This window comes from Molothrus aeneus, chromosome Z (genome assembly GCF_037042795.1).
Source record: "Molothrus aeneus isolate 106 chromosome Z, BPBGC_Maene_1.0, whole genome shotgun sequence".
Lineage (NCBI taxonomy): Eukaryota > Metazoa > Chordata > Aves > Passeriformes > Icteridae > Molothrus > Molothrus aeneus.
In genome coordinates, this window is record NC_089680.1 from 32779257 (window position 1) to 32793475 (window position 14219).

Consider the following 14219-nt stretch of genomic DNA (forward strand, 5'->3'; position numbering starts at 1 on the left):
ACTCTTCCTTCAAACAGCTAGCCACCATTATTCCTTCCTGAATATGTATTTATCTTATTGCACTTAGGTGTCCAAATCTTTTCTTTATTTCAAATATGAAATTTTCTGCTTAATATAAACACAAGCTCTTAAACTGCACTGAAATTCCCCATCTGAAGAAAAACCACACTTGTAGGTTCTTGGACTCATCTACTAGGGCAGTAGCAAAAACAAGTACTGTAGTAAGGATGCTCAGAGGACCTATGCCATCAATTTGAGAAATAGGGATTTCTTCTTTCCTTGGAATGAGGTCTATTTCCTTTTTGCAGAAGTAGACTAGAAAAGAAACTCATGTATGGCACATACTGCTTCAGCAAACATTTCCACTTCTGCATTCCAGCAGAAAATGTATTTTTCTTTTACACTGAATATATTTCCCACTAGCTTTACTTTAAGGCTGCAAACTTTGAAATAACAGTAATTTGATGCACTACATAGTAGAAAAGTGAAAGTGAATGTAACCTAAAAGACAACAATGCATCTGAAGACTACAAACAGTTTTTTTGTAGGAGATCCAAATACACAAGAAACACCAAATTGTTTACTTCTTTAAATTCTATCATGGAAAAACTGTAATGGAAGAACAATTATTTAAGAAGAAAAACCTAACAAATCAGTAATTAGAAAGCAGTAGCAACATAAAGTGTAATAGGCTTCAATCTCTCTCCTTTTCTTCATCAGCTTGAAGAAAATTTGCAGATCACACTTACTCCTGTGCTTTTTACATTATAAGGATCGATACAGAACAATTTTTTGTAAATTATTTTTAAATAACAACAGTAGTAAGTACTGAGTCAAGACATAGTGAGCAGGAATAAAATACACTTAAGTAGCTTCACTAGCTGAAGAGTTACCACTGGTCATACTTACTTTTGAAAGGTGATGTTCAGATGAAAATCCCAAGCCATAGACTGTATTCGCCCTGCTGTCTGCCCACTGGCCAAACTTCTGGGATGTTTTAGTAAATGTCATGTTGGGGGTGATGGTGCTGTTTATTATTGCCTGAAAAAGGTAATAACTGTAAAAATGGGCTTCATGGTTTTTATTTTTTTCTAAAGACAACTCATAATTGAAAATGTCAATATTGTAGACAATTATCTGAATATGCTGAATGAGACACACGCTGGGAACGAGGAAACAGTTTTCTAATTCAATGCCAGATAGAATTGCAAAGGCATATTTTTGCATACATTGTAAGGAGGAAATAGCTGAGGAGGGGGAGTAGGCATCAATTCACAATTGCAAGCAGTCCTTTAAAGTTTCTACATATAAGGACTATCAAAGTCCTTTTTTGTCTTGCACTTGTATTTCTTTGTCCCTTAAGGCAGTGCCTCTCAAGTTGCCTGTCAACTCCACTGCTGCTCTTCCCTCACCCCTGTTGCAGATGAGATTCTCACTGAAAAACACTCAATAATACAAAGGAGCACATTTTCTTTTTAAATCTCAGTTCTACAAGAGTCTGTTTCCTTTATACACATACAAGCAAAGCTAACAATGGCAGGGTCATACACCAGCTACATAAGTGGAGCTACTCTTGTTTTAATTTTTCTTCTCTAGTTCTTGTTCTTGTATCTACAGGATGCAAAAAATATCATCCTCCAGCATGTAAGTTCTGATAATATAAACACAAAATGAAATTTCTAGGTGATATGCTGGTTCTACTAAAAGCAACTTAAGTTTCACTGTGGATTTCAACAGTATTTCCATCACATTAAAGAGTACATATGTGAAGTGCAAACTGTAGAGATGGGAAGAATGTAAGACTGTTTTCTCAGAATGGTGACTGAGAAACTTTAACATCACAGAGACCAAGTACTGCTCTCCTAAGACCAAAATCCTCTAAAGTCAAAATCAGTCTATACTACTTGAGTTATATAGACTTCTAGATGGATATTGAAATAAGTAGTTATTTAAAGGAGTTTACTTTGCACTCTTTGTTTTTGCTGAGAGATTTGAGTACCACTGGAGCACAGCTACCACCAGATTAAAATTTTCTATGAATTTTACAGGGCAAGCCTGAAAAAATTACAGCTGAGGGGCCAGCCAAGCTTACAAACAGCACCCATGTTCATACGGTGATTCTCAGATGAAGTAGTGGAGATGAGTATTGCAAGAAAGTTCAAAAGCATACATTTCATTGCGACATATAGAAAGACAAGCAAAGATACTGCAGCACAGATAAATTTAACAAAACTCTTTCTTGGTGACTTTCGCTATACTCACCATTAATGAAGATAAGCAAATCTGAACATAGCCCATTCTTTCTGATAATTTTTGTCCCTAAATACAAATTTTGCCTACCACTGTGAACAACTCCTTGAAAATTCTGGAATGCCTGAAAGCTTACATTTGAGCCAGGAAGCCTCATCAGATCAAAGACAGGGTTTGCTGCATGACCAGAAAATGGAGAACTATCTCCAGCATTGTCTGAAAGACATCCCTCAGATGTTCATACAGAAGCTGCCTAGTGAAGTCACTGGTACACTAAACATTATTCTCCTTTCTTCAGGCATAAGGTTCGGAGCTCACATAAAGCCATCAGACTCCTACTGGCACTGTCACCTCCAAGTGACCACCTAGAAAACTGCTGTCTATAGCATATAGGACAAAAGAGAGAATGTGAGACAGGACTTCTCAGAAAAGAGGTGCTCTGGAACTCTTTTTTACTTGTATGCTTATCTTCTTTTTCACTATTAGTGGTTGGAAGCCCACATTTGAAATAACCAGGTGGAAGCCCAGAACAGAGCTGTGCAATCTCATATAATGCTCAATCTCACTTCCTGTGGAAGTTGTCAACAGTACTATCCTTGAAATTAAATATCCTAGGGACTGTGCAGGACAGATTCTTCCCCCCAAATCAAGCTCTAGCTATGTTGTCTAGTCTGCTTAAGCCCAGGCCCATCCATTGCTTGATTAATTGAAACTTACATCACATATTTTAGAGAGTGAGTATTATGTCATGGACATAACTTCCTCAATTCAGAAGAGGACTCCAATGCCAGAGAGCTAAGACCTCCAAGCAAAACACAGGTTTAAAGCCTCCACAGCTGCCATTTCCTGCAGTGACAGCAGTATAGCTGGCTGCAGCTTAACCCAGTCAAAATGGAGAAATGCTTCTGCTGACCACATGACAGGTTCCACCATGGAGAACCTGAACAGGGTGCCTGGTCCAGAATGGGACAGCTTTTTTGACAGCAGTCTGCATTTAGGCTGGGTTACATTGACTGTCAAATTGCTTTCTTCCAAGAGAGAAAGGCAGGAAGAAAGCTTCAAAAATAATTGTGTTGAGAGAGAGTTGGCTGTGATTCCTTCCTTTATCTTCCAAGAAAGAAAAGTAAAGAGGCTTCATGTCAGTAGATACCACTAGCCCGAAGACTGGGAAGACTACATTCAGATGCCAGTGATTTAAAAAAAAAAAAAAAAAAGGAAATCAGGGTTTTCCATCTTCTCTAAATTAAAAGCCTTGGTATGCTAGGTTTCTCACATCCAAAACTATGCTTTTAAAAGTGTAATGCTAGAGCACCCTACAAATACATTCCAGTGTCAGCTACCTCTGGAAAAAAACTAGATACCAGGACTTTGTATATTTAGCTTAAAAAACCATTTATTTTTTAAATCAAAATTTATAATTAAGCCTGTCTTGTCCATTCAAATGGGTACTGCTTTAACTGCTCTCCTCCAATCCAGATTTCACTGCATAGTTATCCGTATAACAAGTGTCAAATATTTCATCAACTTTTAAGAATGTTGTTTCCATAAATGAACAAGAAGATCTTAAAAACAGAACAGAGTCAATCTGACAGGAAGACATTTAGTTTTGAAGAAAACTGATTTAGTTATCTTCAGGCTTTTTTGGAATTATAAAATAGCTTTCATGTTTCCCTTTCATATTACTTTAGCAATGAGAAAATAGGGCATGTGTCTGAGCTGTTCATTTTATGAGCTGCAAACCCGATGGCTGCAAGATATATAGAGGTGGTCAAATACAATTTTATCTTGTGCTTAAACTAATGGCAATAATAATTTAAGATACAGAACTTTCTAACTTCTTCAAAGGAAAATCACTGAACAGTGATTGTGTGTACAGGTCTTACTTTAAACGTTTATTGAGCATTTAAAAATTTGTCATTTTAAAGTGAGATGGTGATTAAAATAACAAGATCATTGGCAGTAACACTGCTGGGAGACTTGACTGAGTAATAATATATGCAAGGTTCATGGGACCTGCAGACTGGGAAACCACTCTTTTCCAGAGTCTTCTCAGGTTCTAGATTAATATGAAATTTAAGTTTATTTCCCTGCTTTGTAGGTGAGAAAAAAATTATCAGAGAGTTAACTAGTAAAGCAAGACCCACACTATACTTGGTCTGTTCCTTTTCTCAGAGATGGCAAGAGACAAAATGCAAAAGACAGTGGGACTCAGAATAATCCTGACATCTGCCTGTACTGGAGAAACAAAGGAAGCTTTGTTCAATCACCCAAGAGAAAGAAGTACTATAATACATTTTTCCAAGGAACTCTGAAATGAGTATATAATTAATAAGAACTGAGAGCCTTAGCAACAACTGCTCAACGTTGTCACGCCATACTACATAAGAAATCTTATTTTTCAGGCTTTCTTTTGATTCTGGGACTGGTAGGAGAAAAAAGTCACATGAAAGATATTTACTCAAGAGGTCAGAGGAACCAGATTCAAGTTCAATCAGATTACTTGCATCAAGTTTTCTTGGTAATGGGCAACAGGTCTCCAAATATTGTGCATGACTATAAAATATATAGCTTGGACACTGAACACCTTATGGTCCTAGAATACTTTTTGTAGTCAAGATAGAGGGACATACATGATATCTCGTGCAAGATATTTCAAGAGGAGACTGTAGCTTTGGAAAATATTACACAAAATGCATTAAAAGTAAGCAGAAGTTGTGTCTGTAGGAACTGTCTTGGCTAAATCAAGCTCAAATAAGGAAAAAAAAACCCCTCTTTCAAAATTAACCAAAGACCCCATAAGCAAATTCAGGTTGGAAACTGCAATGCACAATAGGGGAGTGAAGATCATGTTTTTAAATGTCCTATTGTTTTCAAGAAGAAAGATTTAATGACTCTTAGATAATCAGTAGAGAACTTAAATTACATCCAGGAATACTTCTGAAATGCACCAACCTAGAGAGAGAAGGGTGTGGGACAGAAATAGGATTACCTCTCAAATCTCTAGTATACTTCTCTCCAGCATTCCTACTGCAGAAATATACATGTGAGCTGCCTTTACTCACTGACTTACTGCTCAGTGCCTGAGAACTGAGCACATCATTCTCTTCGCCCTAAAAACCCAAAGGATGCTGTAAACCCCACCAGCACCCAGGTGTGCAATAAAACCTGGCTGGATCTGTTCCCACTGAGGGAGGAGTGTGACAGCTTCAAAACCAGTAGGGTTTGACAAGTGGTTTTGGCCACTGGCAACATGTGCATTATCAGCGGTGTTACTGACACCCAGCTATATACCATACAGCAAAGACTCTCTCTGGTGCACTCAAACTTAAAAATGCTTTATATTTACATTTAACTCTTTGCACATACAATATTGTATATAAACAGACATGCTAAAAAAAAAAGGATGGGGTTTTAAGTAAAAATAAACTAACTGTCTGGGAATTATGCTGGAAACCCACTTAAAATTCTTCCATGTGTCCCTCCACTATTCACCTGTGTATGTTTCAGAGCAACATGGTAAATGCCTGAAAGAATGGACTCTCTTACCATGACTGGGATTCTAGATCTTCACCTAAGACTTGGATGAAAACATTATTAGGATAGCAGCACTCACAGAGTAAATAAAAGTGATGAACTGAATTATCAATGTACCTTGCCATTAGTACTGGATGTAGAGAGAATGCTGCAGTAGACAAAAGAACAACTAAATAGGTGAACAACTACTCAACAATTTAATTCAGCCGGCATTCAGCAGGAGTTGCAGCATTAGGATGAAGGCAGAGGAACCCCAGTGGATGGCAGAATAAGGATTTTGTATATTCTCCAGATCAGTTAAAGCACTAAATCAACTACTCTTGATTTCATACATCATCTAGTTCCAATCCCAGTGTCTTTATTCATTAATACTGACTCAAAAGTTATTTTAATTATTTGACAGAACTAATTGAATCTTTTGAAGGAAGGCTGAGAAGAAAAAAACCAAAGACTTAAAACTGAAAAAAATCTCGCAGGCTCTGATGCCAGTCTCAGCCACTTCAAGCAGAGATTTTTGACTATGAGATCAATTTCTATATACTTTTTCTGATAGAAAAATCTCCTTTTACATTTAAAATAGCAATATTCTGTATATTTTAAAAAATGCAGAGTAATAATTTTCAGCTTTCAATAAGTAGGCATAAAATCTCTGTGAATATTGCCATGCTTTTAACAGAGTACTTCATTTCCAATCATTGTGAACTGATGCATTTCCAAAAGCTTCAAATGAAAGTCTCTGGAAAGGATCACAACTTTTGATTACAGACTGTATATCTTTAATGCCCTAAGTGTAGAGTTTTCTGCTACACTGCTTGTAAAGTTACTGTTATTATAGTTATGTGGGTAGAAACAGTCAAGGATTTTCTGCACATCAAATTAATTTCTTAGACACGTTTTACAAGAGGAGCAGCTCAGTGTAATATCCTTTCTAGTTAAAATAGAGAAAAAACCCAAACCAAACCTAACCAAAAAAACCACCCACAAAAATCTCCTGCTAAAACCAAACCAACTGAGTCTAGATAAAAGCTTACCATTTATTAGGTAGGCTTTATTAGGAGGCAATCCTTGCATTCTCTACAGCAAAAATCGGAAGATTATATAACAAAGGATTTACTAAGTGATTATGGCCACTGAACAGATGTCCTTCATAAAGCTGAAGCTAATTACATTGATAAATGACTGAGTACAGAAATGAAAACAAGTTATTGTAACCCTATGAATACTTTTTGTACAATTTTTTGTCTTTTTATCCGTCTCATAGCATTATCCAAGGCACAGGTCACTACTTCAATTCAGCAATAGTTATTGAAGTCAACACAACTACATGGAAAATAGAATTTACAAATAAACACTTAAAACACATGATGAGGCAATGTTACCATTTTAAAATGTCTGTAATCTGTTGGTCAGATAATGATACAAACATCTGGGAAGGAACATGAAGAACATCAAACTAGAAAGTTGCAGCAAAAATGCTTCAGACAACTAGGTTTTCTGAAATATAATTTACCTTTGAGCCATCCAAACTGATTATCCTGTAGACATTTCTTGTGCTGTCATAGAAGTAGGACACAGTAACAGCATGCTTGCTGGTGGGAACCCAGTTCTTCTTAGTGTTTGGGTCAATCTGGAAGACATGAGCTCGGGTGCTGAAGATGGGTTGTTCCCTGAAGGAGAGAGAGAAGAAGTGAATTTAATCTGCACATACTATCATTGCACACAAGCTCTTTACATTTGGATGTACACAAGTTACTCTGCACAATAAACCTTGCCTGATGACATCTGTATGTGCTACTGCATACTGCAGGTAAGTTTGTTTATATATATTTGCAAGCAAAACTCAAGTCTTCTAAGGCAAAAATCAACATTCAGTTGTGGAGTCAGACAAACACAGACATCTCTAACACAGATTCAGCACCATCCCATCATCTCCCCAGCTCTTTACTGCCCACCTGTCCCTCAAAACTAAATGGCATTAATGCATGTGTAACTTCTCTCATTACACTGCACACTGCAGAATGTGCATAACTTCAAGTCCACTTCTTCTCCAAAATCTTCTAATACTCTGATTATTCTCATCAATTTTATACCACAATATGGATCTGAACTGGTTGATCCAATGCAATTACTCTAAAACTAACATTAATTAAGGCCAGGAACATGTGTTGTGAATCCCTCATTCTTTGGAGATTTATGCCTGAAGGTGTAAAGGTATTTACTAACATTAAATAATGTATGAAATACTTTTTAAATTGTATTAAATTTACTTAGCAAATAAAATTAATGAGGCAAAAACCCCCTTATTATAATTTAGAATTTACAGCATTTTTCCCCATGACCACTACCAGGACGCACAACATTGCATTTGCACAGAAATCTAAATACATTTTAATATCACGAAGATGGCGATAAGATGGCCTTCTACAAAACAGTGACTGTATCAGTAGAGAAGAGGAGGGCTATGGATGTCAGTTATCTGCACTTATGTAAAGCCTTTGACACATGCCCTACAACATACTTCTCTCTGCATTGGAAGAGGTGGATTCAATGAATGGACAGTTCGGTGGATAGGGAACTGGTTGGGCTGTCACATCTAGAGGGCAGTGACTAATGGCTCAGAGTCCCAATGGACATCAGTTTTGATATGTTCAATGACAGAGAATGGAACCAATTGCACCCTCCACAAGTTTACACCTGACCCCAAGCTGAGTGGCACAGCTGATGCACCTGAGGGACGGCATGCCATCCAGAGAAACCTGGACAAGCTCTCGGAGAGGACCCATGGGAATCTCATGAGGTTTAACAAGGTCATGTGCAAGTTGCTGCACCTGGGTCAGAGCAGCCCTGGTACCAGCACAGGCTGGGGATGGATGCCCAGAAGGGCTTGGGGGTGCTGGTGGCTGAGAGGCTGGACATGACCCAGCCATGGGCACTCCCAGCCCAGAGAGCCACACGTGTCCTGGGCTGCATCCAGAGCAGGGTGGGCAGCAGGGCCAGGGAGGGGATTATGCCCCTCTGCTCTGCTATGCTGAGACCCCACCTGCAGGGCTGCATCAGCTCTGGGCTGCCAGCACAGGAAGGACAGGGACCTGCTGGAGGGAGTCCAGAGGTCACAAAGATGCTTAGAGAGATAGAAACCTCTCTTATCCAGGAAGGCTGAAAAAGTTGGAGTTGTTCAGCCTGGAGGAGACTTTGGGGGACCTTACAGCAATCTCTCAGTACCTATTGTGGGGCTACAAGAGCGGCGGTAGAGGGACTTTTTTTACCAGGGCATGCAGTGAGAGGACAAGGGGTGATGGCTTCAGACTGAAAGAGGGCAAGTTTAGATAAGACATTAGGAGGAAATTCTCTACCATGAGGCTGGTGAGACACTGGAACAGGTTTTCCAGAGAAGATGTGGCTGTTCCATCCCTGGAAGTGTTCAGGGCCAGGCTGGATTGGGCACTGAGCAACCTGATCTAGTGGAAGATGTCCCTGCCCATGCAGGCAGGTTGGAATTGGTTATCTTTAATGTCCCTTCCAATTCAAACTATTCTATGATACTGTAGTTGTCAGTTTAAGTTTAGCTACATTTTAATGACAAACTGATTGCTATATTTTTTAAGGAATGCTGCCATCAAATTCCAAAGATACTAAGTACCAGGACTTTAGGTTGAATTTAACTTTTTAGGTATTTTGACTCTCAATTTCAGGGCATGAAAGAACATCCCCTTCGACCTGCCCTCATTTGATTTTCAGAGGTATGTTTTTAATACTTTTTTTCCCCAAGATAAATTCCCACAGAATTTTAGGCACTTGTAGTCAAAAGAGTTTAATTTGACCTCACTACAGAGGGGTACATGTGAACTCAATGAAATATCTCTATTGCTCAGCAGGAAGAGCAGCTTTCAGTAGTAGAATTGCATTACTCAGCTGGGAGTCAAGATTCCTTGAAGTTCACTAGATGACAGACATGGTGTTCTCCTATGTTGGGTGTTGGATGAAATGACAAAAGTATGCAGAATAGATCAGAGACAGCAAAACAGAATTTCAGTGGAAGATGAAGAAGGAAGGGAGGCCAATGGGATCAGTGCACATGCTAGTTCTCCACAGAAATGTACCCTCAGCTCCAATTCATCTTTTCCTTGTAAATGACCAAGGTTGATTTCCTCGTAAATCAACCACTATAGGAGGTTGCATAGCTGTTTCCCTGATCCAAATCTCTTGCACAAAAATGTTATGCAAAGGTGACTGGCATTCATAGGCTTTTTGTTTAACAGAACAAACTAATTCTTTTTGCTCTCTTGAATATCTAAAATTACTTCTTCAATCATACTTAAACTTCAGTTGTCTTCAATATTAGATCTATTTTATATTTTACCTCCCAGTTAAGCATATGCCAATATCAAGGGACACATATTAACATAATGCACTAGCTCTTTAACCCTGGAAAATTAAAGAATAGGAAACAATCTTAGAAGCCTGCCAATTGTTTTGATGAATATTGACATTGAAAGGAAACTATAAAGGTTCTGACCATGTTAATGAAAGATCAAAGAAGAACTGAATCCAGGACGTAGATGTATGTGGTTAATGAACATGATGTGTGGTTAATGAATATGCATTTGACCAGCACTGATGCTCAGTTCACTCCCAGTACAGTATATCACACAACTGGGACTTTCAACACACCACAGGTTAGGATTTTAATATGCAAAAGGTAGGTGAGTACTATATGGCTGAAGTGAGTGTCAGTGAAAGTCAACTGTTCAGCCTTGGGATGCCGCTCTCCAGCACTGTCATCATAAAAATCTTCCATAGCTCCACCAAAATATCCTCAATTTGTTTAATGAGGTGGCCTGCATGTTCCTGTTGATTGCTCAGCAGTGATGCTCAAGACAAAGCAGAGCACTTTGCAGGGCAGAGTGTAGGTCTGGCATAGATGGTATAGTTAGGTATGGAACAGTAAAAATCAAGCTAACCTACACTTCTTCAATCACTTCTGATAAAACCAGAGTTACAGTCTTTTCTTTCCATGCTTAAAGTACAGCTTTACTGAATGGCAAGCTGTCTTTGCTCTGTGGAAAAAGCATAGCACCCTTTGTTAAATGAGTTGGATAAATCATGATTTTGCCAGATTACTAAAGTAATTAGGATTTTTTTCTGACAAAGACACTAAATTTCAGATGACTCTAGAATTAGACCATTGTTTTGACACTTGACAATGAACATTTATAAAGATTATTTCTGCAAGCCAATGGAAGTTATGCACTATACATCTACAGGATTAATTGTGTTATAGAACCAGTCACTGATGCACCACTGAAGTCCTTCAAAGCTGCTATACAATTACATCACCTGCACTTTTCTGTAGCAACGTATTATATAGAGCTACTTAAATTTTAGATTTCCTAAAACACCTGTGAATATGCAATACATAATGTATAAAACATATAAAAATATTTGTAACTGTGGCCAATACATCTTCACATAGAAGTTCTGCTCTTCCATTATCCACATAAGGACATGATGCCCTCCCAGTCTGGAAGTTTCAATCAATTCAGCTGAAATAATATTAATTTTAGGAATATCAGATAGGAAGATAGCTTCCTCTTTGCCTTCCTAGGTGGTCAAACAATTAATATGGGTTTTTTAAAATTATAATATATATTTCTATATATAAAAAAAAAGTTGTCTATTTTTCACAGGATCACAGAATAAGCTGAGTTGGAAGGGATCCTCAAGGATCATTGAGTCCAACTGTTGCCCTGCATAGCACCATCCCCTCCATATGAAGTTGAGAAAGGAAGAACATCTTTAAAGAAGAAAAATCTATCCTGTAAAAAAACCAAACCACCCTACCAACTTCTTACTCTTCCCTCTCTTCTCTTCCCCTTTCAGCTTTCTCTTCTTTTTCTTTTGTTATCAGAAGGTATTCGGTACTCATTAAAGACATTAATAGGAACTAAGAGGAGAACTCCACACTAATTACAAAGCAAAGTAATTCATTTTTCCAGAAATATACTGATGCCGAACAAAAAGAAAAAAACTAACAAGAATGCTATAGTAACACAGTTTGACTATTAGAAATGTCCGCTCAAGCATGGTAAAAACATTAAGGCTCATATCCTGATGTTCTTAATTGCCTTAGGCTGCAACATTAGGGTGGTGAGACAAAGACTAACAAGAAATAAGTGCCAAATCCTCCTGGACCCAAGGAGCAATGTGATGAGGAAGAAAGCATAATAAGTATCACTTTAGCAGGCAGAATCATAACAGGCTTTTCCATAATCAATACAGAAATTTATTCATTGATATTTGTTGATCAATCCTAAGCTAAACTTAGGTGATACACCTGTTTACTAACAGTTGAATGAATAGTTTCCAACCACTCCTTCCCTTTTGACATCTTTACACAGTCTTTACAAAAAAAATGCAGACTGCTCAATATAGGAAGTGTTACACTAATCAAAGATTGCATAAAAGAAGCTTAAGTTGGTATAGAAGGTTAGAAACTACTTTCCTTGCTAACTCATAATTAATATACGCTTCATTTTTAAGAAAAAAATCTATTCTTTAACATCTGGTACTTCTACAGCACTAGTGGTGAAGACCTCTTTTTGCTTATTTCTTCCCTCACACTATTGCTTACCATGATTCTAAAATTACCTTGAATGCTATAAAACCTATAATTACTCAAGATTGGGATTCCATTATCTTACCTACTCTCAAAACAATAAGGCCACTGAAACCTCTACAACATTACTTGAGGTCCTACTTGCCTCCTCTTATGGAGTGTTAATGATGCTAAAAAACATATTAAAAATTAGATACAACCCTCCCTTCCTCCTCCATACTGGGCTAAATTGACAGTGCTTTGGCAGAGAAGTTGCTGGACTACGTAGGATGAGGTAATGAACTTCCCTGTATGGACACAAGACCAGGCCAGGAGTGCAGATGAAGACAAAAGAGACACGGGCGATGACTCTTAAGCAAGAGCTGGAGTGAAGAGCTGCCCAGGCAGAAGCAGACAGCAGACACCAAAATAGGGAAACACTGAGTGACTGTGGCTTATGGGGACCTGAGTTTTTTAAAAAAAGGAACTACCATCAGCAATGCCTGCTACCTGGAAGTTTTAAATTTCTCAGCAGAGTTATTTTCCCCAAACAGTAAGACAAAAAGGTAATGAATAAACCTGTGTGATGCGGTGTTCTTACTCAGCTCAGTTCTGATAGTGAAAATTCCATGAGATTCATGTCCATGTCTATTTCTCCACAAACTCCAGTGCATTCTCCAGACTTCCTGGCTTTGATGCACATGGAATCCACATACAAGACTGCTTTCAAAATAAGTCAAACAAAATGTGCCTTGGTAATTTTTTCTTGTTGCAAAAAGTGCAAGATTTCATCCATCAGGATTCATAAAAAGAGTTTCAGAGGAAGATAATGCCACATGCAGGCAAAAACAGGACAATATCCCTGTGCTCAAAATGGGAGTGCAGCCACACTCCAAGCTGACTGGAGTGGTGGAGACTGGACAGAAAGTGTACTGTTCTCATGCCATTAGAGCCCTGGACACAGCAGACCCTGCCACATGACAGACGGCATGCTCAGCACTGTCTCTGGCAGTTGAGGACTGCAAACCCCCACAGTAGGCATGTTTTGCAGGTGGTCATTTTGCATACACTGAATTCCAAGCCTCTCTAATAGCTGTCATCCAAGGAAACTTCTCCCCAGGTCAGACAACATGAACACTGCACATGGTATTTCAGGCATTTGCTGATTTAGGAGAGGACAAAGACCTTTTTGCTTTTTCCAAATGTCAGCATACTAATCCCAGAGCTTTTTCCCAGTGTCCTGCTAGCTATTCTCCCCTAGCTTGTTTCTGAAGCTGTAGCAAGCTTTTGTTACTCTAAGCAGCTTGAGAAGAGATTCCTGAAAAGAAATGAGGAGAGTGATTAAAAGTGCAGCTATAGTCAAAGCCACTTAATAAACTACAGCATCCAAACACAGTCAGTGTTGCTTAAGGAGTATAAGTCAACAACTAAACAGTTCAAAGCAACAGAAAACCACAGAATTTTCCATGTTCATAAAAATGCTCCGAGATCTGATAAAAATTGTATACATTTGGGGAAAAGTATTGCACAACATTGGCTTCCAATGTATGGAAACTGTTCTGAAATGTAATCCTTTTCTGGATGGGAAATAACTGACAATACCATATTGAAGATAAAATTATGAAGTTGAACAAACACATTCAGTGCACTTGTGTAATGACTATGACTTCAGATTTTTCTTTCTGTCTTACGCACAACTTTCAGGTACGATGTATATATACAATAACAACTTTCATATCTCAAAACAAGCTTTGAGATAGTAAAAAAGTGGAAGTTACAATCATGTAACCAAATCAAAATCTCTCCCACCCCACCAATGGTTTATCTAGTTTTACACCTA

The 14219-nt window shown here is 38.2% G+C and overlaps 1 protein-coding gene across 2 annotated transcripts in view; it reads right to left on the reverse strand.

The window, feature by feature from the left end:
• Positions 1-14219, reverse strand: part of HOMER1 (homer scaffold protein 1) — an 88572-nt gene that overhangs the window by 56582 nt on the left and 17771 nt on the right. For both annotated transcript variants that reach the window (XM_066569826.1, XM_066569825.1), the window contains exons 2-3: positions 7295-7451; positions 910-1041 (exon numbers count right to left, since the gene is read on the reverse strand). In XM_066569826.1, coding sequence (XP_066425923.1) covers positions 910-1011 — 102 coding nt within the window. In that variant the 5' untranslated portion in view covers positions 1012-1041; positions 7295-7451. The remainder of the gene's footprint in view (positions 1-909; positions 1042-7294; positions 7452-14219) is intronic.